The sequence below is a fragment of the Canis lupus genome, chromosome 8 (assembly GCF_011100685.1).
Source record: "Canis lupus familiaris isolate Mischka breed German Shepherd chromosome 8, alternate assembly UU_Cfam_GSD_1.0, whole genome shotgun sequence".
Lineage (NCBI taxonomy): Eukaryota > Metazoa > Chordata > Mammalia > Carnivora > Canidae > Canis > Canis lupus.
Window position 1 is genome coordinate 26,834,980 of NC_049229.1, and position 27,847 is coordinate 26,862,826.

The 27,847-nt window shown below is 39.6% G+C and overlaps 2 protein-coding genes across 9 annotated transcripts in view; both read right to left on the minus strand.

The window, feature by feature from the left end:
- Nucleotides 1-221: 221 nt before the first annotated feature.
- Nucleotides 222-25,620, minus strand: VCPKMT (valosin containing protein lysine methyltransferase). Of its 7 annotated transcripts, none has more exons than XR_005363233.1 (8): nucleotides 24,835-25,202; nucleotides 24,627-24,737; nucleotides 24,391-24,463; nucleotides 23,464-23,583; nucleotides 22,155-22,259; nucleotides 14,466-14,593; nucleotides 3,912-3,975; nucleotides 222-2,702 (listed from the first exon to the last, which is right to left on the minus strand). XR_005363233.1 is itself a non-coding variant. In XM_038544664.1 (6 exons), exons 1-6 carry the CDS (start codon nucleotides 25,098-25,100, stop codon nucleotides 19,947-19,949), a joined length of 690 nt encoding a protein of 229 aa, XP_038400592.1. In that variant the 5' UTR covers nucleotides 25,101-25,169; the 3' UTR covers nucleotides 18,852-19,946. The 7 variants fall into 7 exon arrangements, 1 of the variants encoding a protein (XP_038400592.1); XR_005363232.1 differs by having other exon boundaries at nucleotides 222-2,705; XR_005363235.1 differs by adding an exon at nucleotides 18,672-18,826 and having other exon boundaries at nucleotides 222-3,975; nucleotides 24,835-25,199.
- Nucleotides 25,621-25,743: 123 nt separating this feature from the next.
- Nucleotides 25,744-27,847, minus strand: part of SOS2 (SOS Ras/Rho guanine nucleotide exchange factor 2) — an 80,358-nt gene continuing 78,254 nt past the window's right edge. For both annotated transcript variants that reach the window (XM_038544663.1, XM_038544662.1), the window contains one exon: nucleotides 25,744-27,467. In XM_038544663.1, coding sequence (XP_038400591.1) covers nucleotides 26,958-27,467 — 510 coding nt within the window. In that variant the 3' untranslated portion in view covers nucleotides 25,744-26,957. The remainder of the gene's footprint in view (nucleotides 27,468-27,847) is intronic.

Sequence of the window (27,847 nt, forward strand, 5' to 3'; positions counted from 1 at the left end):
TTGTCCCCAGATTGATTTACTCTGTTTCCTCCAGAAAACCCTAAGCTACCGAAAAGGACAGTCCTCTCTATTGGATCCTCAATGACAGGTTTCCCAGAAAATCTGTGCGAAGCCTTGATAGAAAAGACATGATTCATTTTCACAGCTCTGCTGGTGTGACTCCCTCCTCTCAGAGAGAAAACCTGTCACCAGTGCCGCTCCTTCCTTCACCCCTCCTCCACTTCCACTCCTCGAGGATTGGGAGATTTTTTTTTTTTGTTGGTGAGAAAAGCAGTAATCTGTAAATTGTGTTAAAGTGCTCATCTTTTCTTTTTTTCTTCTGCCTTTATCAGTCCCGTACATGGGTATGATGGGAAGTCACTAAGTCAAAATAGACAATACGATTTTTCAACAGATTCGATTTTCCATTGGGCCAATAAGCAACAATGGCCCTCGTTTACTTTTTGTCTTTCGTTCTCCTCTACTCACCCCTGTACCCTTAGACGGAATTGTGTGTCCCAGGCTCCCCAACAATAGTTCGGAATGTAAAAGAAAGACCATGTGGGTCTCGTGTTCCCTGCTGCCCTATAGCCCTATAACCTGGAACTTCTCTTACTGTCAATAAGAAGAATGATACCTGGCCTTCCTGTGGTAAGGGGCAATGAAGTATAAGGGTTTAGTTTTTCTGGAGTCCTTCCTTTGGCATGCTTTAGATGTCTGGCCCATTGAGTATTCCTCTAGGAATATTGTTTGCATTGTTTACTAGAGGAGAATTTCTACTTACCAACCTTAGCAAGCTTACCTAATAATTGTAATCATCTTAACACTGCCACACAGCTATTGCCTTATGATTTCTGTGTTATAGTTTTAACACTTAAAAGGCTGATTTTTGCCCAAGCACTTTAGGCCAGTCTCCAAGATGTGTCCTTCCCCTAATGTCCAAATGGTGAGATTTCAGTCTATGCAGAATTTAGCTTCAAGTTTCAACAACAATATAGAGTGTTATAAAAATCTATTTGTGAAGTCAGCAATTCTACCTCAATAAAATTGATTTTTTAAAAATGAACAATGCTTAAGTAAATCTTAATACAAGTACCATAATTAAGAAGATTATTAACACATTTTCCCTCTGGTTCATTAAGTTGAATGCAAGTTTATAGTTAATATATAATGAAAACATTACAACCCTATCAGAAGAAATGATGAAAAAAATTGCTCACCTCTAACCCTCCAGTCTGATACAATAAAGTAAATTGTGTCATTCCAGCATTTTTCTTCTGAAGGAAGAAAGATGGCCCGAGCAGGGCTCAAGACTCAGCCCTCTCCCATAGCCCTGCCTCCCTTTCCTAGGACATCTGAGGCCTAGGGGTGAAGTCCAGTGGCACACATAAGCTCTCAGAAAATTCTTGATGAAGCTGGGCAAAGATATTGTGATGGTGAGTCTTTTATTTGTCAACTTGGCTGGGCCACAGAGCCCAGATATTTGATCAAACCCCATTCTGAATGTTTCTGTGAGGGTGTTTTTAGGGGAGATTAAGATTTAAATTGGTGGACTTTGAGTAGAGCAGATTGCCCTCAAGGTGGTAGGCTTCACCAATCAGAACAAAAGACTGGAGGGCCCAACTGAGTCCCTCACCTTCTCTCAGCCTTGATTTCCTCATCTCAAGAGCGGAAAGCACTTTGGAAACACTGCTATATAATGTCTGATGTTATACTTACCATATTTTCTAAATTGATAGCAACAGCTAACATTGGAGGACTTTGTACAGGCCAGACTCTGCCAAGCACATATATTATTTTATTTAATCCATCCAACAACCCCATCTGGTGAATAGTTGTATTGTTCCCATTTTATAAATGAAAAAACTGAGGTATAGAGAAGTTAATCCACTTGTCTTAGGTCACACAGCTGGGATACAGCAGAGCTGGAACATAACGTATCTAGATCTATCAGGACTAGGGAATGTTCTCCCCAGTGATTAGCTCTGCGACCATGGGGAAGTATTTAACCGCTTTAAGTTTTGATATTCTTCTACGTACCATGGGATACCTGTCTATCTCCTCAGTCTATTTATTGTGAGAATTCAGGGAACAACATTTGGGAAGGTATCTAGCATAGTGTCTGGTGTGTGCTCAAGGAGTGCAACGAGAATTTCCATATAGACACCCCACGTCCCACACTGACAGCCCCCCTGCACCAAGGACAGCCTAATTACATGTAGAATAGGGAAAGCAGCCCAATTTGCTGCAAACCAAGGACCAATCTGCTACATTCAAACATTTAAAACAAAATCTTGTTTTAAGAAATATTCTTCCTAAAAAGAATCAATGAATTTGAACAGATTTATGTTAAGGCTTTTAAAATGTTAAATGAATATTTTCTTCTTGAATATATTTGAGGAGACTAAACTGCTCTAAAACTCAAACATTTAATACAAATCAAACATTCCTTAAAAAATATTAATGAAATATATATTATATTTTAAAATATAGTCATAACATTATCGTGTTAGTGTGTTAGGGCCACTCATAACATATTACCACAGACTGGGTAGCTCAAGCAACAGAAATGTATATTCTCACAGTTCTGGAGGCTAGAAGACCAAGATAATGGTGTTGGCTTGGTTTCTTCTGAGGCCTCTGTCCTTGGCTTGTAGATGACCATCTTCTCCCTGTGTCTTCACATCTTCTTCCTTCTGTACCTGTCTGTGTCCTAATCTTCTCTTCTTATAAAGATACCAGTCATACAGGGTTAGATCTATTTGATGACCTCATTTTAACTTAATTACATTTTTAAAAACCCTATTTCCAAACAGTCACATTCTGAGATAATGGGGGGTTAGGACTTCAACATATGCATTTTGGAAGGGCACAATCCAGCTTATAACAAATTCATATTAACTATACCCACAAGAAAAATATATTCTTCTTTGTTGGACATCTTCAGAATCATTGACTATGCATGAAGAATATATTTATACTCACTGACTATATTTGAGAAAAATATATGCATGAATATATCCAAAGAGTACTCCTTGAAACAAGCTTTGGGAAACTGGTTATTTTGGTAAATTTGACAAGTTGGCCATATGGCAAATTGACACTTTGCTGAACTGCCTCTCTGAGAATTAACAATTTGGTATACTGATCCAGAGCTGATGTAAAGTCTATATGAACCAAAATCTACTGGGACCTCCCCACCCTTTAAAACTATCACAATTATCTGAGAGAGAAAAGTACCCAGAACCATGCACACCTACTGAAACAAGAGCAACACTTAGTTGATAGGTAGCTGGCAAAGGGCATTCTTGAGGGAAGAGGGGAGGTGGGGCCAGGTTAGTGGGGTACTCTCTGGGGGTTTCAGGATCCTGGTACGTGGAAGGGGGAGAGTGGAGAGGAGAGAAAGATGATCCTCGGGATAACTCTGCTTCCCAACTTTGCTTCTGCTTCCCTTTTTCTGCATCTCCCCCAATCAGGCCACATGGGCATTTCTGTGTCACAGATGGCACTTCTAAGTCACCCACCAAGGATCCTTAGCAGCATAAGCTCCTTAATCTCAGGACCTAAATCTCCTTTTTGATTCATTTAACAGTGAAAACCCAAGGACATTGGTGGTGAACCCCCTTCCCTTCGACATCCGTGTCCAAATGCAGCTTCATCTCTTTCCTTCACTCCATTAGTCTACTGAAGTAGTGACCCTCTTCTTTCCAGAATCAATCCATTTGCCTTTGTTCTGGATTGCATTCCTTCTATCTGGGATCCTCTAAATCTCACTTCATAAATTACGTAGTGTCCCATCCCCAGTAACCCCACATTATCTTCAGCCACAATCTCTCTCCCTTCACCCTCTCCTACCTGCTTTCTCTCAATCCTAAGGCTCTCACTCCTACCAAACTCTATGAAATAAGCTACTACTCTTTCTCCACTCTTACCTTGCTTTTCATCCACAACTGCTTATGTCTGTATTCCAAGGACCTAGTCACACATCATAGGTGCCTCAAGAAAAGAAAGTTGGATTATTACTAAGCTGGATAATGGAATATTCCTCCAGCAATAAGTGCAAGAATCATACAGAATGTAAGATGCTGTTCTTGTTTTTAAGGAGGGGGCCATGGAGTTAGCACGATACATGAAACAAGAAACATGAAAAAATGTCATCAAAGCCACAATGTGAACAAACAGAACAGAATCTTTAAAATGAAGGCATCTGGAGAGGCCTCTGGGCTAGATGAACACCTTCCTGTTTCCACCCAGCACTGACATAAATGCAAATCAACAAAGTCAGAATAAAGTTCAAGGACCAAAGGGGATCCTTAGCCACTGTGCCACAACTAGGGGTTTACATAAAATGAATATAATGAGTATTTTGGATTTTCGTACCCAAAGGAGGAAGGCGCCAGGGGATAAATGAGCTCTGAGCAGTGGTCAATTCAGAGCATATATCAGCATACATGGCACTTCTTCAGTGTCTAGAGGCCTAAAGCTGGAACCAGAAGCCAGCTGTTCCTGGCTCTCCCTGGTGGTATACCCCTCACTGTAACAGGTGGGGTGATGCTTTGAAGATGGGAGTATGCAAGGCAATCTCAGGATTCTCTGCCCTCTGCACGTCCTCCACCACCTTCAGGACCCACCCATCCAGGCAGCCACAGAACTTCCTTTTCTCTGAGCAAAGCTGGCAGCTGAGAGCAAACCCCAGTGGGTTCCTGCAGCTGAGCCCTCCTGTGACCTTCAGCCCTGAGGAGAGCCCTGTCTGATGAACAAGGACCCGAGGGGCCTCGGAACCCCTGCAAGTCCAGTGTCTAATGCTCTGGTCTCCAATGGGCTGGAAGTTCCCATAAGACAAAGCACTGTTTATGGCCTGCCCTGGAAGTCCTTTAACCCTAAGGCTCCCAGGAACAATGAAATAAGCCACAGTGTTGACTTGAGGAGTTTTTTCATTTGATATGTTGGAGAAGCCAAAGGAAACATATTTGCAAAACCAGGCCAATCCTCTATGCTCCTATAGTAATAAGTATTTATAAAATGAGTGGCATGTATTGGGCTCTGTCCCATAGCACTTAACTCCTTTCAGGAACTAGCTCCTTTTCATGCCAGCCAGCAGCTCACAACTTGCTGGTATCCCTGGCACCTACCACAAGGCCTGGCCCACTGAACACAAATGAGGAGAGATGGCGACTCTGCCTCTCCATATCTCCTGTGAAGAGAAAAAGTGAGGGCAAAGATTGATAAGGTCTGCCGGAAATCACCTAGGGTCTGAGGGAAGAAAGCCTGAGGGACCAAGGGGAACTGATCCACAATCTATCCCCACGCCCTTCTGCAGACCCTCAGATAGGCACACCTGTTCGTTCAGAGATGAAGCAGATCCTCAGGCAGTAACTGTGAACTGAGAAAGCTAGTGGTCCTGGCAAAATGATTGTTTATTCTCAAATGTGGAGAGGGCCTGACTGAGTGGGCTGAAGAAGGAATCACAGCTTTTGTCAAAGGTGAGCCAAACACAGTAACTCACACTTCCATTCACCTTTCTTTCTTTTTTAAAGATTTTATTTATTTATTTATTTATTTATTTATTTATTTATTTATTTATTTATTTATTTATTTATGATTTTATCTATTAATTCATGAGAGAGAGAGAGAGAGAGAAAGAGGCAGAGACACAGGCAGAGGGAGAAGCAGGCTCCATGCAGGGAGCCTGATGTGGGACTTGATCCCGGGGCCCCAGGATCAGGCCCTGGGCTGAAGGTGGTGCTAAACTGCTGAGCCACGCAGGCTGCCCAGATTTTATTTATTTATTCATGAAAGACACACACAGAGAGAGGCAGAGACACAGGCAGAGGGAGAAGCAGGCTCCATGCAGGGAGCCCGATGTGGGGCTCAATCCCAGGACTGCGGGATCACGACCTAAGCTGAAGGCAGATGCTCAACCGCTGAGCTACCCAGGCGTCCCCATTCAGCTTTCCAACTGACATTTGGCTCTCATATCCATTTTACTGTTTGAGCCTCTAAAGAACTCTGTGGGTGGATAGAACAAACGTCACCACCATCATCATCCCCATCTTACAGATGAAGAAACAAACTCAGATCTAGGGACTTGCCCAAGGACTCATGGCTTGTCAACAGCAGGGGTAGGAGGTCAGCCTTCGCCTTCTGGCCTTCATCTAGCCTGGAATGTTCCCACCAAGAGGTGCTGAGGCAACAGGGGCTGGGTGGTTCAGTTGGTTAAGCATCTGCCTTCAGCTCAGGTCAAGATCCTGGGGTCCTAGGATTGAGCCTTACATCAAGCTCCCTACTCAGCAGGGGGTCTGCTTCTCCCTCTCAGTATTCTCTCATCAATCAATCTATTTTTAACAAGTGCTGAGGCAAGTCTTTAGTCAGGAGAGGGACAGGCCCATCTGAGGTGGCTCTGAGTGGCTACTCTGAATCACCATCAATGCCTGGTAGCAAAACGCTCTGGAACCTCATGGGTCACCCAGAGAATTGCTTGAACTCTCCTGTGGTTAAAGAAATACTTCTGAGGAGATTCATAAGCTGGAACCATTTCGTGCTTGATGAGCAGGTCCTTGGTTCTTTCTTTACAGAAGTCTACTCTCCTTGCCAGGTCCTCATGGAAGGACAGCAAACAATGCCATTTTTTTTTTGCTCCAGAATAACAGTCACATTTTTCAAGGCTATCTGGCAAGGTGTGCCTGTGCTTTAGAGACACTGGTAAGAAAAATAAAGCTCTAGAATTCTTCCAGCTCTTTATAAATTAATTATAAACCTACTTACAGCCTTCACCCTCATACACACACACCATCATTCTCTCTGCTCACATTACACAGGTCTGGGCAGAGATCTTTATCTAAATGCAAAACTCTGAATTGCTAAGTGGCAATATTAGCTTGAGTCTTATGTTAGCCCTGATCACATTAAGCACGATCACATAAAGTAGCACTTCTATCAATTTTGACAGTCTTGAGCCCATCCAGATGCAACCCAACATTTAATCTGGTTTCCTACTGGTTGCTAATTTAATTTTCCTTTAACTGTATCCAATCATCTGTCAATCATCAAAGCTGTATTTAAAATCAACTTGGGCTCTACAGTGGGAACAGTAAGTGAATGGTTGTCTGAGGTCTTTCATATACTAGTCCTTGTGAGACTCAGGGATCATTCTAGAAGCTTTTGAAATGGATGCTTTTATTTTAGATTTCTTTTTTAAAATCTCAATTTGGTTTTAGGATGCTGTATAGTCCTAACAGAAAAACATTAGAGATCCCATAAAAGAAATCACAATCTTAAAAACTACCTTACCAACTTATTTGGAGTAACATGATATAACCATGAATTGTATTGATAGTCTTGAATCTAGTAATATAAAAAAAGATTAGGCTACTTGCAATCTTTTCAATGCTTTGCTCTGGACTAGTCCATCTAAAGTCCGGGAGAATGTGTACTGCATCTGTAACATCTGTACCCCCAAGGGCCAACTCTACCTCTGTTCCAGGGCTCCCCACTGGCATATACTGGGAAAGGGGAGATTTTTATCCTACATCTCTCTGAGTGGCCAACCCAGTGTCGGTGCTTTCCTTGGTTCTTCCAGCTCCGCCCTGCCCGTCCAGACCTGTCTCCATGCAGAGGATGCTACTCCTTTCCCATGAGCATCGCCAGAGGATAATGTGGGCACGTGTGTTTCTTACACTGGCCTCTTCACTTTCTGCTACCACAGGAAGGCTATACCCAGGTGTCACTTTCCTGAAAGCTATGTAACTAAAGAGAATCACAATAAAAGAGAAATTAAAACTCCACACTAAATGTGGGCTTTTCCCATAATCCAGGCAAAAAGCAGCAAGGAAGTTTAACCTTTCTTAGATGACACGTTCCATTCCTCACTTTGCTCTCTGGACCTCAGACCTCACCACCGAAGGACCTCTCCTAATGCATGTTGTAACCTTTCCTCCACTTTTTAGGCACCCCCTAACCTTGGGGGTTAGTGGAGCCCCAGCATCTATCCTCTATCCTAAGCAATTCATCTTCCTCACTCCTGAGTTATTCCCTTGAAATAATAATTCCAGGATGGGGACAGAAAAGTGGAGGCTTGAACATTTTCTAGGTGCAAAGGCAGTGGATTTGCTCTTCTATAACATTAAATCAAACTTCCCACAAGTTTTTGTTTCCTCACTTTTACTTTCTGACTAGTTTTATGATGTTCCCTTTTGTAGTTTGGTAGGTTAAGCTTTCCATAGTAGGATCAGCAACCAACACTATTCTAGAAAGCTTGTAAGTCAACTGCTAAGGTGATTGGGTTCGTATTATGGACAAAATGAAGACTTAAAAAGCAGATCACTTCCTGAGAAAAGTACTGGTTGTAAAGGATCTTAAGATAGGGGTACGATTTGAAGAGCAGGAGAGCTTGAACACTCCACCAATTAGGACCTGCTCCACTCTGGGGAAGAGGAACCCAATCCCAAACCAAAGTTAACATGGTTATGTAACTGGGGAGTCCAGGAAGTACAGCTGGCTTTAGGCATGGTTGGTTGCAAAGGCTCAAAGTGAATCCCAGTTTCTCTCTTTTCTTCTAGACTCTGCTTTTCTCTGGGTTGACTTTTATTCTTGGAAACTCAAGGCTTATTTCATCATTAGCATCAGCTATCCTAAAAAAGAAGTGCCTCTTATCCAGAGGGCTCTGTGGGGTTAGCTTGAGTCACATGACACCAACCCCTAAATTGCAGCTGAGGATATGAAGCAATTTGGGCTGTGTTTGGCTACAGGGAGGGCAGAGGGGTCAGTGCAGTGGGTTCTTGGAAATTTGGTCTTTATCATAGACAGTTGGGAGAAGGTCTGATGGGGGACTGAAGCTATTGCTATGATTGCCCACTACATGAAAAGATCATGAGTAAAGACAGGAGCAGTAAAACACACTGTATATCCAGAAACATCTGCTTTGGCAAGTGAAAAAGAGGCAAGTAGAAGGAGATGTACTGGAAAGGGTACTGAACACCCAGCAGGCTCTGGGGATGTTTCTGACAGGATGATGAACATTTGGAACTCCAAGTTAGGAAAGTCCTCTGCCACCACTGTTTGCAGAGATGTGTGTAGAGACACACTGGAAGTGGGGGACTATGACACGAGCATAAATTAGAGGTAATGAGGCCTGAACCTGAGGTGGTAGCAGTAAAAACAGAAAGGAGAGAAGGACTGTGAGTCCCTCTGATGGGGGATTCTATACATGCTGGTTTTACGAAGGGGCAGAAGGAATTAAAGATGGTGAGAGAATGGTACCATTAGTAAAACTAGCAAGCAAGGCAGAAGAGTCTAAATGGCAGAAATTGTGCTCAAAATGGACACATTGCTGCTTGAGCAAGCTGAGGAAGACAGCAGGCAGGCAGCTAAGAGGCAAGGCCAGAGCTTCAAAGGGGTCAGAGCCAGAGGTTGAGAGAGAGTAAGAATCTATAGTAAACTTGTAGTTGGAATCATGAGAATCGTACCAGCTACTAAGGAGAGTACGTAGAGCTGAGCTGTCAAAGGACAGAAGTCTGGGGAATCGTGAGGCAGGCAACAGAGAAAGGAACAGGATGATGACTGACAAGGAACAGCCAGACTCTGGGCTGAAGGAGAAAGTCTGAACCTCTTGAAGTCAGATAGGAAGGAAGTTCTGTTCCCAAAGAGAAAATGAATCATACCCTCGTGTTCAACATTAAGACATCCAGTGTTGGTTTTGTACTCTTTATTTCATATTCTTCTTGTTCTTTTCTTTTCTTTTTAAAGATTTATTTATTTATTTATTCATGACAGACAGAGAGAGAGAGAGAGAGAGAGGCAGAAACACAGGAGGAGGGAGAAGCAGGCTCCATGCCGGGAGCCCGACGTGGGACTCGATCCCAGGACTCCAGGATCACGCCCTGGGCCAAAGGAAGGCGCCAAACCGCTGAGCCACCCAGGGATCCCCTTTCTTGTTCTTTTCACCAGTGAACTCACAAACTAAGTCCAACAAGGAGGCAGGGAGGCTAAGATTTCCAGCTTTCTGAGAACCAGTATTTCCACCCTGGTCTAGGCTACATTAAATGTGAGACCTGAGCTTCCTATCATTCCTTTTTTGGGTCTTCTCTCATTTTTACAGAATATGAACCACATATTAAAATCATTATCCAAGCACCACTACGCTGCCCACAACAAAACTGTTGACCAGCAAGCAGCATTACTGTGTGGATTTGGGAACAGAGGTACAAAATCTAAACCTGGCCCATGAAAGGTAGGCTGGAAATCTTGGTGTCTGAAGTACACACATAGGAGTTATATGACCATCAACATATTTGAACAGAAAACTGTTTGTCCCTAAAGCCAAAGGAGAAGACATTTCCAAGATTTCTCTTTTGTTAGCTCCCTTGTTTCCAATTATTCCTTGGATTCTGATATTTCCCAGGATCTTATCTTGGATTTTTTTTTCAATCTATACATTTGGAGTTATCTATAAGACCTTACCCTTCACTATTCACCCTCTTTTCTACCCTAAACCTATATATTTAGCTATTACATTATATCTCATGAGGGCTGCAGTGTGTGGTTGTTCTGTGTACTGCAAAAAAGTGCCATTGAAAGGGGACACCATTCACATGGTAGATATTATTGTTTTGAAGTTAAAGGAAAAAAAATTAATTATAATTTGATTCCAAACTTGTACAATTTGTATACATGATGAGTTTCTGGTAGATGGCAGTAAAGTCTCTAGTTCTGATAAAATTAATATCACATTTTTCCGTAGGAAGTATTTTTTAAAAAAAGAATCCTATCTGATGTGCACAAAGACACTATGTGGGCTGTGGAGGCTCTGACTCTACCAGGATGCTCCTTGGGCACCTACATCATTTCTTATTCAGTATAGGCCCACAATGGCTCTTAAATCCATCCCTTGTTGTCCATTCTCACAAATGCTCCCTAATTTCAGACCCTTTATCCCCATCCCAACATCTCTTGGCTGGGCCATTTGTTAATACTTCCTTCTTGATCTCTTGGCCTTATATTTTGTCCCAGGACTGTCAGATGATCCTTCTAAAATGATTTGGCTCAAGTGATTTCTGTTTAATATGTCTCATTGCCCAACTTATACTCCTGAATATGGCATATAAGACTCTCCATGTTCTTCCCCTGCCCTTATGTTCCAACGACACCAGATTACCACATTTGATGCAGTTACAGAGTTAACCACACCCTCCTTTGTACAGCCACTGTAGCTAATTCATACCTTTATTATTATACTTCTCCCAGAGTTGCAATTCATTTTGCATGCCTATCACATTATGGATAAGTGAGCAGCTTAAAGCTATAAGATTGCATTTTATTGATTTATTTGCCCCTAGTACCTAAGAGAGTACTAATGTGTATACTGGACACGTAGGGATACCTGTTTGCTGACTGAGTGAATAAATGTGTCAAATATTTCCACGAAGTCATGGAGGGTGGATATGATAATGGGAGAAGGGAAAATAACTTAAATGTCTTGAGGATCTTTTACATCAGTTGTTATTCTAGACACTTTAAATATGAGACCTCAGCTTCAGGTTAAATGTGGAAAAACCAGGGGCCCCTGAGTGGGTCAGTGGTTGAGCATCTGCCTTTGGCTCAGGTCATCATCCTAGGGTCCTGGGATCAAGTTCAGCATCAGGCCCCCCAGCCTGCTTCTCCCTCTGCCTCTCTCATGAATAAATTAACAAAATCTTTTTAAAAATTGTGAAAAACTAACAGCAACAAGGCATATTTCATTTGCTGTCCCCTTTACAGTATTTTGAGAAGACTCCAGTAACTTCTCTGCTAAATTATGCTCTTGCCCTCTGCAGCAAGATCTTTGTGGTTTCAAGGGGGCTATTTCTGTTTTGTTTTGGTATTACATTCTACTGGGAAGTACCAAACCAATAATACCTAATATCTTATTAATGCCTTAACACAGTTTTTTGGGTAAGAGCAACCTCTGGAGTCTTCTTCCCATGATCTCTTCCTCCCTTCCTGTGATGAAGGTGGACTCTAAAGAGGAGGTGAAAAAGTCAGAATGGGACATAAAAATAATTGATAGGCATGCTGCAAAACGGAATCCCTCCTTTTTTGACAGTTGAGGCTTTTGTTTGTTTTCCCCTGGACCACATTATGTATTGTTTACTTAGGATGACTTCTTTCACACTTCTCCAGTCTGTAAGAGTTGACCAGTCTCAATTCTCAGAGCTAACAGTTGAGGCTCATGCTGGGAAATGCCTTCCTCTCTGCTCTTGTTCCATTTATTATCTGGTTTAGCACACAGTGCTAGCCAGTGTGCAGCATTCTCATTTCACAGAAAGGGACATTAACATTCAGAGAGGTCAAGTTGCTCAAGGACAAACAGCTAGATTAGGTAGTAATCAAGTGAATGATCTTCTCAAGAGAAAAACATAATGTTCAAGTTTGGGTGCATAACGGAAAGGTGACCAGACATAGAGTAGAACTGGGGCTGTCTCCCAGGGCTAATGGGGAACTCTGTTCCTACTGGCCACACTAAGCCACTACTGTGCTCTCCACTTCCTTAGGATCTCCGGTTAACAACAGACACTTCAGACAGAGAGCAACAGACTGAGTGTGGGTGTCATATATATGCTTGAGATGCAAAGAGTTTTGGAACAACGGGATTTAAAAAAAAAAAATCTTTGTGACAAGATTTAGAAAGAAGATAGCTATTTTAAAAGCACATTTTTGGGGGCGCCTTGGTGGTGCCCAGTCAGTTAAGCATCCTACTCTTGATTCCAACTCAGGTCACAATCTAGGAGTCATGAGGTCAAGCCCTGCATCAGACTCTGCACCGGGCATGAAGCCTGCTTAAGATTCTCTCTCTCTCTCTCTCTGTCCCTCCCCACTTGCCCCCCCTCTAATCAATCAATCAATCAATCAGTCAAACAAAAAAATAAAGGCACATTTTTGTACCTACATTCACAGAAATCTGAAGACACTTGCTGGTTAAACATTTATTATCTGTGAGAGTGTAAGACTTATATTTCCTGTTTTTAAGTTTTGGGAAACCAGGCATATGTTTGATGTAAATTATATGCCATGAGATTCTTTAGATTCATTCTGAATGCAACGGTAAAGCTTCTCATCTAAGTTTTGAATAAAATATGCTATTTATTTATATTTAGAGCACCCCAATACACAATTGTATTGTGCATGCAGTACAAGCAGGTTTTTTTTTTGAAGATTTATTTATTTTAGAGAGAGTGCAAGTGGGGTGGGAGGAGCAAAGGGAGAGGAGAGAGAATTTCAAGCAGACTCCCCACTGAATGCAGGGTCCCATACAGAGGCTTGATCTCATGATCCTGAGATCACGACTTGAGCTGAAATCAAGAGTCAGATGCTTAACCAACTAAACCACCCAGGTGCCCCACAAGTGGGTTTTCAGGGCACATTCCTAAAACAAAGTCAGGTATTGCATGTAGATACATGGATGTTTGTATTGTATACTCTTAACTCCAGCAATGATTTACCAAAGTAATGATGAGCCAACATGTGGACCTGGAACTCACACTGCTAATGCCTGGATTTTAGTAAATTAATAGATTGCAATAAAAGCTAACTTTAAAAAAAGAAATCACCCAAGAGTGTTTAAGCACTGATCCACCAGAGGCCTAAGGGACTGCTACCACTACTTCATTAGACCTAATAACATGAAGGAAATCTGCTAACTATTCAAACATTTAAGCCTATAAAAATCTACATCTTGAATAGCTCTTTTCCAAAAATCTTATTTTTGCTTTGCAAGGGAGAAACAGCAGTTTTCAACCTTGTGAATATTAAAAAGTGCAAACTTATTCTTCACCAAAATAAGTTAGTGTATTATAGGCAAGTAATAAATTTTTCTAAAAATTAAAACCAGCTATTTAGTGTTCATGACAATCTTTTCCATCCATTGAAAATAAAAAAGGCCTTGAAAATTTAATAAATGCAGGTAAGCCCATGTGCCTCTTTACATTGGCTGATGAAGAAACAGGTCCAATTCAAGGTTCTCTCGCTCTTATCTGTTGGCAGACACAGCCTGGTAGCCCAAGGCATTAGCTAAGCTAAGCTCCTGCAACCCATCATATATACTCATTACATGGTAAAAGACTGTTTATCTGGGAGGTTAACTGCTAACATAAGTATTTTACAGTCACCTTGCTCTTTCAGGGTTGATATATCCAAACTTTGAAAAGAATTATATAGATACATCAAGTCTCATTTCAGAAAAATGACCTGCTGCTATACTTCAATACCTGCCACCTAAGTGGTCTCAGTTTTACAGAGATAAGAACCACAGAAGGAAGATCTGGCTCAAGGTCCAGGGAGGTGGAATGTTAATCCTGGAGCACCAGCCAGCAAACCCAGGCTCCTGTATTTAGAAATGAGTCTCCTGTTTCAATTGGCTTTTAAATGGCCATGGCACTTACTTAAAACCATAAAAAAGAGGGGCAAATATTTTTCTGTCACCCCATTTTCTTCCACTTTCTTAAATTGCTTACTTGTTCAAATAACAGGGGTGTAGAACAGCGTTCTCATCCTTCTTCTACTCCAGGTGCCATTCCCATCATGATGGGGGAGTGATATTTACATGGGTCCTATACTCTCAAAAAGATGCCCAGATTTTGCACTGCAATATAGATAAAAATTGATTTATATTACATACATTTTCCTAGTCCCTATGTGTATAGTAATTACACCTCTACTATAATCACATTTACTGAACACTTAATATGTGCCAGGTACCTAAGCGTATTACATATATTAAATGGATTTAATTCCTGTGGCAAATTACTATGTAGGTATTATTATGACCCTCACCTTACATATGAGAAAACAGACACAAACAGTTTAAATAACTTTCTCAAGGTCACACAGCTAGTAAATGGCAGAACTGGAATTCAAGCCCAGATAATTTGGTCTTTATGCTCTGACACGTTTTTTAGAATGCACATGAGAAAAAATTATCATGGAGATAATTTGCTCTAATACATTTTAAAGTATATTATTTGAAAATTATCTTGTTATTAACAGGGAAATTATATAAAATCTATCTCACAATTGATGACTCACTAGATCTTCACAAAACGCCAACCAATACTTAAGAACCTAAGACAGTATCTTAAATGACCCCACATATGCAACAGTTTTAACCCAACAAGTATACACGGTTTGAGAATTCACTGCTTTCTTACTCAAAATTATGTAAAGTGAAAGCTTTGCTTCTCCATTACTTGACTAATTTTCAGTAAAATTTTGTTGCCACAGTTTTTTTTCTGTATTAGCTTGAAAGTCTCTATTATCAATGAATCAAAAGCTCTTTCAAATCCTGATGTTCCTTGAGGAAAAAGACAAAAAGTCAAATAGATAGCCCAAGCCTACAGGACTGTGGAAAAGGCAAAGACAGAGCTTCAGTTTTTTCACGTAAAAGCTACTTATTACTCTGTAAGGAAGGTACACTGGTTTGAAAAACTACTTAAAATTAATTAGAAGTTTCGAGCGCCTCAAACATAAAACCATACATTATATAAAAGGTACTTTCATTTTCAGAACCTGACCAACTAATTTAGCCTCTTAAATGTCTTTCTCAGAAGACATCAATAGCAGAGAAATGGTTTATGAATTGCAATTTCTGTAGCTTTATGAATAATCAGAAATTCAAAAGGCATATCAGAATGCAATGGACATAAAGATAAATCAAATACAATTTTATAAGAAAAAACTTCAGCTTTACCTATACTATTGTTATGATGTGAATGCTTGTGTGTCCACTCCCTGCCACCACCCTGCCAAAAATCTCATGCTAAATCTATTCCCCCAGTGTGACAGTATTTGGAGGTGGGCATTTGAGAGATGAGTAGGTCATAGGAGTGAAACTCTCATAAATAGGATCAGTGCCCTATGAAAGAGACCCCACGGCAATCCTTTGCTCTTCTACAGTGAGAAGACAGCTACCTATGAGAAAGTTGGAGCCTAGATTTTGCTGGAACTTCCCAGCCTCCAGAACTCTGAGAAATAGAATTCTGTGGTTTATAAGCCACCCAGTTTATACTTTGCTCTAGCAGCACAAACACACTAAGATGACCACGTTATACTCAAAAGCAGCTCATAAGTAGTTTGATTCTTTAAAATCTAATGCAAGTGTGATTCCATTTCAAAATACTCTATTTTAACAACTTCCTTTTTATCAAACGTCTAAAGACAAAGTCAAGCAATGCCATCTACAGGGAAACTTTAGAACAGTCCTATTTCTATAACCGACACTTCTTTAAATTAATACAGTATTTACAGTCTGAGTTAATATTGCATTTGGCATCATTTAACAAGGAAACTTTCAAGAAAAAGGTAGCCTTGTAAAAATCCCACTAACAATCTGGATTAATACTTCTTTTTTTTTAAGATTTTATTTATTTATTCATGAGAGACACAGAGAGGCAGAGACACAGGCAGAGGGAGAAGTAGGCTCCATGCAGGGAGCCTGATGTGGGACTTGATCCCGGGACTCCAAGATCACGCCCTGGGCCAAAGGCTGTGCTAAACTGCTGAGCCACCCAGGGATCCCTGGATTAATACTTCTTAAAATAAGCAAAAATAACCTAACTTCACTCTCAAGTTCATGAAACGTTAAGATTCACAGACCCTTGGTTATGAACTGAGATTCCAAGTTATGCAATCTCAAAGATCTTTAGTTGTAACTGGTATACAGGGGAGACTCAAGTCATTGGAGACTAACCTGTAATAATTTCATTTTTCCAGCTACTGGACTCCGCTTTCCTCTTGAGTTGCATCACCTTTAACTTTCTGGCCAGGTTCTCTAAATATTCAGGTGAACAGTCAATTTCTCAACCTCAGTCTTATTTTAAAACCTGTTTCATGGGATTCCTCATTGGATTCAAAGCTCTTTCCTTCCTTACGCAGTATAGGCCTACTGTAATCATGGATGGTTTATTTCTCCTCCCTTTGCTCTCTTCTCCTTGGGAAGTAGGTGCTAGAAGAGGTTTCCTTAACAAAGCAGTTCTCAATTTAGGCTAAACAGTCAAACCACCTGGATCCCTTTAACAAAAATTCTGTGCCTCTTAATTGAATTGGGACCTGAACATGGCTTTTGTTTGCTTTTAATTTTCCAGGTGATTCCATGTGCAGCCTAGTTTGAGAAACACTGCCTTACAATGGGGGCTCCCTAATCAGCTATAACAGCATTCTGGTAACTGGTCTATGGGTTTTGTGATGCACAGTGGCAACCCCCACCTCACCTAGAGGCCTAGAAGTTCATTCCTGAGCTGTACCCCAACCTGCCCCAAGCCCTGGCAATCCCTTGAGATTGGAGCTGGCTGTTTTTTGGTTGATCCTGTCTGTGGTGTCACACCTCCCTCATCTACTGCACCTGCCTTTGAATTTCCCCATATTGCTGCCCGAGTCCTCTGACCTTCAACTCCTGTGTCAATACTCTGGCTGGCAGGACCCATCTTTCTCTCTCTGGGTGACAGTCCCCACCTCTCCCAATTTCATTCCCATGCTCTGAAATAAAAACACAGATATGCTATTCTGCTGGGTACATCCAACTAGGTGGAGGGACACCTGGGTGGCTCACTGGTTGAGTATCTGCCTTCAGCTCAGGTCATGATCCCAGGACACCCTGGGATTGAGTGCTGCATCAGGCTCCCCGCAGGGAGCCTACTTCTCCCTCTGCCTATACCTCTCTTTCTGTGTCTCTCAGGGATAAATAAAATTTTCGAAAAAAAAAAAAATCCAACTAGGTGGAGGAAATATTGGGTTCCCCTTCTTAGAAGAATCCAAATCTTGAATTGTTCTTTCACACCTCCCTTCTGTTTCTGAGTGCAGATGCCCCCTGTTCCCTCCCTCATAAGAGAGCCCAAAGGACTACCTACCTCCCATTCCTCAGCACTGTACTCCTCCAAAGAGACCTCTCCCAGACCTCTTTGGCTGTCTGTGAAATGGTGGTTCATGATAGGGCATGTTGCTTCAACTGGCAGCCTTCAGTAAGCCCCACAGTGCTCACTGATCCTAACTATAAGTGGTTCTCTGATCTCACAATGTGGAGACTTGGTAGCTTTTTCTAATTTGAGACTTGGTAATTTTTAATCTCTGCTTTGGCCTTATTCCAGAATAGGAAAAAAAAAAATCCCATGATTTAATGTTACAAATTACTTAAATCTAGTCAGTAGCTTAGGTCATTTCTCCAGAACAGATGGCGATGAATGTATGCAAGTGACATATTAAGGAGGTGATAAATCAAGAGAGTGGGAATAGACAGGGAAGGGAAGCACACACAAGTATAGGGTAATTCTGGCAAAGCTCTAGAGACTGATCTCAACCCCACTCCTCCAGAGGATTTTGGAGTGTACGGCACACCTATGTAAAGAAAAAGGAGCTAGGCTTTCATATGGGAATGTCATGGGGCACTTCAGGCGGAAGACCCAGAGGTACTGAATATTAGAAGTACAGTAAAAAGAGGAGGAGGGTGAACAGGGATCTGAGCATTTGGGTGGACTACTTAGCTGGTCAATGTCAGACTTATTTTTTTAAGTTCCACAGCATTATGGAACAGGCTAGAAAGTAGTCATTTGTGCCAAGACTTAACTAGTAATTAACTGATGCTATCTGTAACTAACAAAGAATCGTATATTTAGTTTATACTGTTTGGCAAACAGCTTAATGAAATGCTAAGGGCAGCATGAACAACGTACTTTCCAAAAGAACAGCAAAACAAACTTTAAAGACTGAAGAAAGCCTGAAGGAAAGAATGGTTCTTCTGACTTGGATCTTCAATTTCTCTAAATAGGGCTGCTTTTGCTTTTTCTGGAAAGCCTGCTTTAGATGTTCATTTTCTTCAAAGCTATTTCTGAAACATTCACAAAATCACAGGATCTCAGAAACAATGTTTATTTTAATACATAAAATGTGCCACCTAGCACCAATGCCACAAGTACCAGAATTCTATTCAGTTAGTATTACTCTTCATAATTGGTATGACTGAAGTCTTAATAGACCAGTCTGCGAGCAACTGATTATCATGACATAAAACAGAAAATACACAGAATCAATTATCACTTGGTAAATGTATACAGCAATACATTTGTAGTTATTTTAAAATCTTTGTTTCATGTGAACAACGCCAGTGATTTCAGCCATTTTCCTGGAAGATATACATGAAGAAAAGTGCAAGAGCCATATAGGTGCACAAGCCTAAAACTGGACTTTTTATTATTGTTCCATTCTCCAATAAAAAAGTTTATAAAGATATCTCTTCCTCCCTCCTGATTTCTTACTTTCATTCCTACAACTCATTACAATATAATTTACTATCTGACTCACATAGACAAGTATGGTGGAGGAAAAGAATAAAACTTTGGCTAATGTAAGTATACAAAACAGTATATTCAGGTTTTCTTTTTTTTAAAGTAAAAGAACATTTAAATACAAAAGCTATCTTAATAATAGCAATAGAGTGGAAGATACATATGACAAAAACCACTGCATAATTAAAATAAAAACCAAACTTTAGATTTATCGATCTTATAGACAACTAAATTTTACTAGTTGCAACTTAAACAGAATTACATAGATGTCTCTTTAGAAACTGGACCAATTTATCTCTAGTTTTCTGAAAATAACGCCAAGTCAACCATGCCACTTCACTGTTTATTTTTGGCAGGCTTTTGGCAAACCTCAACACTTATTTTCATTTGAGGAGTGACTGATAAACAATGTTCTTTTAAGTGGAACTTGATGCTGAGCTAAAAGTAAACTAAGTTGGATTTCAAGCCCACTGGCAGGCAGGCAGTCAGTAATCATTTTTCAAATTGCAGGCAGCCCATGGTGGTTGTCAGTTATATATTGAATCTCTATGGACATGCTGGAAAAATCTGTGAACACAATCTTCCCATGCTGTATTCATATGCTCCATTCACATCTTTAGCTTACCCAGGTTGTTAGAGGCTTGGGTAAGATGGCTAAAGATTTCATGATGGAGATTTCTATAAGAAAAAAAAAATGGAACCTTTAAAGATTGATTTCTTAGGAAAAAATTAAGAATTTACTGGGTACTTGCTACTAAGTAATATGCCTAATAATGGCTAAATGCAATACAAATGAGTAACTGTACATAACTTTTAGAGATGGTTTTTTTGCTGATACCTAAAGCAAAGCAACCAAAGACAAATCAGATACACTAGACATCATCAAAATTAAAAAGCTTTGTGCTTCAAAGGACATACTATCAAGAAAAAAAAAAGAAAAAAAGATAAACCACAGAATGGGACAAAGTATTTGGAAGTTACGTATCTGGTAAGGGTCTAGTATCCAGAATATATAAAGAATTGTTATAACTCAACAGAGTTGAGTAAGAAGACAATTTAAAAACAGGCAAAGTAAAAAAATTTTTAAAAAACAACAAAAAAAAACAGGCAAAGTATTTCTATAAAGATACACAAATTGCCAATAAATACATGAAAAGATATTGACATTAATCACTTGAGAAATGAAAATAAAAACCATAATGAAATACTACTTCACATCTACTGAGATGGCTATAATCAAAAAGATAGATAATGACAAGCGTGAAGCTGTGAAGAAATTAGAACCTTCAGCTGTTGCTGGTGAGAATGTAAAAATGGTACAGCAGCTATGAATTAGAGTTTGACAAATTCCCTGAAGTTAAACAGAGTTTCCATATGACCTAGTATTTCTACTCTAGGTATATACCCAAGAGATCTGAAAATACAAGTCACACAAAAATTCATAGCAGTATTATTCATTATCGCCAAAAAGTGAAAAACCACTGAAATGTCCATTGACTGATGAATGGATGGATAAGGTGTAGTATATCAAAAAAAATATTAAAACTGTATTTTACTTAAAAAACTATAAAAAGGAGTTAAGTGCTTATGATGTGTGCTACAACATGGATAAACCTTAAAAACACAGTGCTGACTGTAAGAAGCCAGATACAGGAAGCCACATAATGTGTGATTCCACTTCTAAGAAATGTTCAGAACAGGCAACTTCACAAAGAACAGATGGGTGGCTGCCACAGGCTATGGGGAGGCAGGACCAGGAAGTGACTGCTAATGAGTATAGGGTTTCTTTTTGGGGTGATAAAAAATATTTAGAATTAAAAAGTGGTGATGGTTGTGCAACACTGTGAATATATTAAAACCACTGAATTGTACATTTTAAAAGTGTTTATCAATTTTTAAAAAAAGAAGTGATTCTTTGAAAAAGAAAAAAACCTTTACATTTTAGGAGACACAAAATCTTTATGCCTCATGAAAAATTCTACTTTTAAAACTACCCAGCAGTTTGAACTAAAACCAGATTCCTTAAGGCATAAAACATTTTTAAAATTTATCTTTGTATGTCTAGCACCATGCTAAATGAAAGTTAGTAGATCTGAATTGCTAATCTCACCACCTCACTTTCCTCATAGTTTTAACATCTAGCCTTGATCCCTCAAATTATAAGTAATTTGCTTTTGGCTAGAACTCACATAATCAAAAAACGTCATCACGAATAAATTCAATCAAAACAAAGATAAATAGTAACAAATGTGACTTACTAAATTTAGCATCCTTGATTCATAAATTAGATCATGTCCTTGTCTTATAGTAGTCACATATAAAAAAGGTGTTACATAATGGATGAGATATAATTCTTCCTTTCTACAGGTGCAAACTCAAGGCATACAGAGGCAACTTACATAGAATATAATTATTGTAACAGGTAATAAAGCAAGCAACAAAAAAGCGGGACATACATAAGCTCTGTGTAACTGAGTGCATTTTTATTTACTGGACAGATCTACCTTAATATACTTTATTTAAAAAAATTGAATGGTTGGACAAAGTTCACAAAAGTCAGAACTGGCATTTTTAAATCTCTGAGATTATCAGAAATGTAAAATAGCTAAGTTATTTGCCCAAGGTAATGCCCATCATAAAGCTCTATTATTTGCAGATGGGAAGGGGATCTTTATTAAAGAAGCCTGGTTTATTTTAGAGGAAGAATACAAGACCAGATAGATTAAGTGATCGAACGCTCAGAGTACCTGACTCTGGTGAGTCATCAAATGTTTCCCTACATAAAAATCAACACAATACTCCACACATTAGCCCAGAGACAACGCCCAGCTAATGAAATCTCAGAGGATAAAGAGCTGGGAATGTATTTACCGATTTTTTCTTTCTGATGTATAAAATATGAATATCCTCGCTTCGATATTCTTCATCGTGTTTCTCCAAAGGAATTTTTTCAAAGTCAAAGTCTAGCTGTAGGAGCTATAAATTTAAAAGAGATATACTTCAAATTCAAGAATAGGAAGTTTCCTGTGGTGACAGAAGTCAGAACAACAGTCAACTTTGGAGGAGTACTGACTGGAAAAGGGCACATGGGAGCCTTCTGACGTCCTGAAAAATGTTCTATTTATGGAGGGTGGTTACTTGGGTGTATACATATGAAAAATTGAGTCAAGCACTTGATATATATGCATTTTACATGTGTTCTGACTCAATATAAACTGTTTAACAATATAGAATTTTCAATTATAGTCTCAAAAGTTCATTAACATTCTTTACTTTTAAGAAAAACATGAAAATTAAAAACCATTTTAGCACATATCTGAGGCAGAGTCAGGTATTTGCATTCTTATTCAAGCAAAGTAGTCTTTTCAGTGGATAAATTGCAGAGCTGTATAGATATACCCTCAAGAGGAATCACTCGTATTATGATGGATTTTTGCCATCAAAAGGGTTTTAGATGACCACTGGGGGAAGATGGATGAAAGAAACATGGGGCTCTATATACTAATTTGCAACTTCCTGTGAGTCTTTATTTAAAAAAAAAAACAAAAACAAAAAACACAAAAACACCCCATCCCAAAACCAGAAAGTAAAAACATAATCACATATGTTTCTATGATGTACTTTCCAAAAGTAATACACACGTCATTAGTAAGTTCCCAAAAGCCAGCATCACGTTTAATAAAGAAACACTGAAGGATGCCTGGGTGGCTCAGTGGTTGAGCATTTGCCTTTGGCTCCCGTCATGACCCTGGGGTCCTGGCATTGAGTCTGAGTCTCAAATCAGGCTCCCCACAGGGAGCCTGCTCTTCCCTCTGCCTATGTCTCTGCCTCTCTCTCTGTGTCTCTCATGAATAAATAAAATCTTTAAAAAAGAAAAAATAACCCACTGAACACTTTCCCAGAAAGCACAAGGGTGTCACCATTATCATTTTAAATTGTTCTGTAGATACTATATCAACTAATTAGAAAAGATAAAAGAAAGGATCAGAAAAGATGAAAAAGGTTGGTGGGGGGGCAGGATGGGGGAGCTTAATAGAATGCTGGGCAATAAAGGATTCTCTCCTTGGATTTAAGCAAGCAGAATGTGTTCTCCACTCAAAATTACCATAACATACTTGAGCACATAGTCATATAAAGCCTCGCTGAAGGGTTAGCACTACAAAACAGATCTAGTACTTACCTCAAAATATTTTTTCTCAATTTCTGGATTTTTTCCCATTGTTCGTTGTTCATAACAACATATAATACAAGTCTCAAATCCACTAAGATCTTTTAGAGTTTTCAACAACGGCTCCAAAGACTGTTCAAAAAGGAATATCACTTTTACTTAGGATTTTTAGAAATTTATATTTTTACTATAAAAAGGGAGTAGGGGAAATGGAGGGTAACTATAACTCCCCTCCATTTTATCTATTTTTGAATCAATCAACAAAGTACATGTGCTTAAAGCTCTGTAACTAATGATTGGTACTCTTAACTAATTAACCATTGTATCGATTTGTTTCCAGGTGACTACATTTTGGTATTCCCAGGGGAAAACAAATAGAATTATCTTCACTCTTAAAAAATTAATTTTATTTAATCTATTTTAACTTGGGATTTTACCGTACTTTACCATACAAAAGTGAATCTAACCCTAACTTGAACATGTTAGTTCAATGTTTTATTTTAAAAATGAGTGATGCCCACAATATACACAAACTGATATTTTAAAAAGTATCATTCTGAATCAATCTTGCCATAGAGCAATGAATTCTTTAGGACGAAACTTAATTTTCAATGTCATGGTTAACACCTTCACCAAGAAGAGCTTAAAAAAACCTTAGCTTTTCATAACAGATCCAAATGACAAAACCTTTAAAAGAAGATTTTTACAGAAGCCTTTAGTAAAATGCTAAAAATGCAGGCAACACTTCTGTCAACATGTTTCACAGGTCTATATGTTTAACCTGAGTGTATGTAGTTGTTCCTGGTAAACTTTATGTTCCTTACTGTGTCATCAATTATAGGAAAACTATCCTGCATTCAGTGATGTTAAAGTGGGAAGAAATGTGCACTATGGAATCCACGAATTATAATACAACTTGTAAAGATAATGACTACTTACCTCTTCGTAGTATATGCAGTCGGCCATCAGTATGTAGTCTGGCGGAGAAGGAAAGTCTTCTATTGCTTCCCCCCTTGAAAATGCCAACAAATATTTTAACTGTTGCTTTAATAACTTATTGTTTTATAAAAAAAGTTCTGGAAAGTCCCCTTTGTATTAACTATGCTTTTAGCGAAACGCAATTTAAAGCAAACCACAAATCGTTATCTTAAAACAAGCTGAAAGGCCATACAAACCATTTCAGTACCTTGGCTTGAACAGAACCAGTGACAAGATGCTTGTTCATATTAATATTCATCTTCAGCAAGTCTTGCAATTCCTCCAGATCTGTGACCACCACATCGGCCCTATAAAATAACGTCGACTGAAGTGTAGGCACAAGCATGGTAAAGCAGGAATCCTGGTTTCCCAAACAAAGCGGCACCCCCTCCCGCCAGCTCTTACCCGAGAGTAGCAGCCATGAGCCCCACGGCCCCGGTGCCCGAGCCCAGCTCCAGCACCGACCGCCGGCTCAGAGCGTGGGGCCCATCGCCGGAAAACCCGGGCGTTTCCAGGTACTTAGAAAGGACGATGGCAGCGTCCCAAACAACGCAGCCCACGCCGCCGGAGCCATATTGCTGCAGTCGTAACACCGTGCCATCTCGCTTTTCCAAAACTCGAACAAAGTTCCGCAGCGGGTCCTCCACGGAGGACTCCACGGTAGCCGCCATCGCTGCCCGGCAACAAGATGCAGCGTGCGCAGTGACGTCACACCCACACGCGCCTCCCCACCGCGGGCCTGGACAGGGCCCGGCGCCTCCTAGTGGCGAAGTTGGCGCCATGACGCGTGCGCAAAGGCACAAAGCTGGGAAGGCAGCATTACCTGGGCGTGGTCGAGGGCCTAGCCGCCCGCTTCCCCAGAGTGTAGGTCCGCCTCACGCCTCTAAATTACAAGTGTGGCCTAACAAGCAGGCAGCTTAAATCACTTTTCCAGACAAAGCTGATATTGTAATCTGCTCTTTAAAAGCCAAAGGCAAACTCAAGAGTGTGTTTACCTGGAGACTAATTCATACGGTAGTTATTGGGCTTTAAATCCAGGCAGTTTCCAAGATCCTACCGAGAAGCAACAATCCTCTCTCATCAAGTTTCCTAGCATGCTCCTGATTTTCATCTGAATGCATAAAAATGGTTGCTGGAAGTTTGCTGATCGCGTTTTAACAGGGCAAAGTTATCCTTCTAAAATTTACATCATTTAAATTCTTTGGGATTATGTAATTTAAATTGCCCAAAATAATGACAATAATGTGGACATGTCTATGTATTTCCACAGAACTCAACAAGCTCTCCCCTTGTTACTTATAATGAAAACACGTATTTTAAAAATTAAGACTGGGGTGATTTATTAATCTTGTTAAGAACTCTGATACAAAGCACAGTTAAAAGGCCACAGACCAGTAAATAAACAACAACGTGGCTTTTGGCTATTTTACAACTGCTGCTACAGCACTATCAGCAAAACACGCTTTTTCATCACTTTGAACTCAGGAGTCCAAATGGCAAATAAAAGTTTTACTTCTCTGAATAAAAGTTTAATAAAGCTTTAAGTATGTTTGCTGGTTTAAATGTTACCAATCTAAAAAAAAAGTATTTAAAAAAAATTGTAGTTAACATGAGATTTATAGAGAAGGTTACTAGGATTTGAGGGCAAGGCAGTTGGTTCCTATGCCATAAGAAATTTTCCTCTGAATTTCTGAATTAGTAAAGTAGCAGATTGTATTATAGGCCTCGAGTCACTTAAATTTATATAGTAAGTTATTAGCATTCTTTAAATATACAATATAAACAAAACTGTACATACTTGGCATATTAATTAACTTTGTTTTCCAAAACAATAGGCAACTCATTAGCTAAAGACACCATAGTCTCCAAAAACAAAAGGCACATCTGAATGAGATACATGCCCTTTTTCCCTCCATGATTGGGTTAGGTAGTCTCTGTATACATTTTGACAAAATAATAAACAGTGCATCTATTATTTTCATTATATTTTTCATTTTTGTCTTCAGCAGCAAATTCTGGCATTTAAGACATGGCATTAAAGTTTAAGAACAGTGGGTGTTTTTCACAATTCCCCTAAATGTAAAAACTAGAAGATGGTCAAAGAGTTTTAAAAATCAGTAATACTGTACACCCCCTATATTTGTGTAAATTCACTGCCTTAAAAAGGCAATCTATTACTCAAATTTGAAAAATTCCACAAATGCACTATCCCCTTTCAGTGCAATCAATGTTACTTTAAACCATATTTTAGCAGAGTCTACAGTGCAAATATAAATTCTTTATACTGGCCTTTTGGCAGCACTGAGGATCCAAGACAAGGCAATGCTACTGATCACCTGAGGATAATGATAAAGGACTTCTGTATTTTTATTTTTCCAATTTTTAAAAGCTTATTTGATCAGTAGCATTTTTGTAAGAGCATTATTCGTAAAAAGTACTAAAATACTATGCCTTTTTTGAATAAATTAAAAAAAAAAAAAACCCTTTACAAATACCATTCCAGTGTCAATGACTACATATGGCTAAGGTCATTGAGGAGTTTCTGCATTTTCTAGTAAAGGCAGTCTGTATGACGGGGGGTGTGAAAGCTCCCGTTTATAAGTCTTTGGTGGCAGTTTTGGTAGGTGCGGGCTTGAGTTCTGCCTCGGTGGCACAGGGGGAGCTTGAGGATGAGCAAGGTTGTTGTGACTAGAACTGAGCAGGTAGCATCGACGTGGTACTCTTGGAGAGGGCGTGCTGGGAGGAGTATTTGGCGAATTTGGGCAGGTACTAACGTCTCTGAACCAGTCTGGATCTCTGTGCAGATGTCCTAGTGGAGGTGGCTGAAGATTAAATGGACAGTTTATAAAGTGTTCTGGAGGACGAAGGGGAACTGGCGGAGGGGTATCAGGAAGAGGATCTCTTGGTGGCGGTGGAGGTGGACTATGCAGAGGCCCATCAAATGCACCAGTAGGAGCAGGAACTCTCGGTTTTACCTTTGGAGGAGGAGGTTGTCTTGGTGGAATAGCAGGGGGGTCATCATCAGATTTCGTATTTCCCTCAAAAAAAAAAAATTAAATTATATTTCCATTCTCCTGAAAAATCTGTTAAGTTTTAAAACAATGAAAAATTCTTTTTTTTTTTTTAAGAATGAAAAATTCTTATGTGTTCAGTTAAATCCAGAAGCTCCAAATAGGTTAATCTGACTTAAGCCAGATTTCTGAGTAAAATGCTCCCAGTTTAATTTGGGGCCCAGTTTAATATTTTTATATATGAGATGTTTTACTTGAAATTTTAGAACAAAAAGCCTCAGGGTATCTTGATTTATACACCTTTCAAAAATTTATGCATTTTAATTATAACAGGCAAGTGAGTGAAAGGAATACATAACTTTGTAGACATTAAAGTACATGATGTCAAGGGGACTCAATGTCCAGCT

Bases quoted from the DNA above. Each gene is read 5' to 3' on its own strand.
- VCPKMT (XM_038544664.1), bottom strand. From the start codon at position 25,100: ATGGCGGCTACCGTGGAGTCCTCCGTGGAGGACCCGCTGCGGAACTTT. The intron at 24,738-24,834 runs GTAAGAGCTGGC...GTTATTTTATAG, and splicing joins CTCATGGCTGCTACTCTCGG to GGCCGATGTGGTGGTCACAG. The intron at 23,584-24,390 runs GTAAGTAGTCAT...CTTTTTGAACAG, and splicing joins ACTGCATATACTACGAAGAG to TCTTTGGAGCCGTTGTTGAA.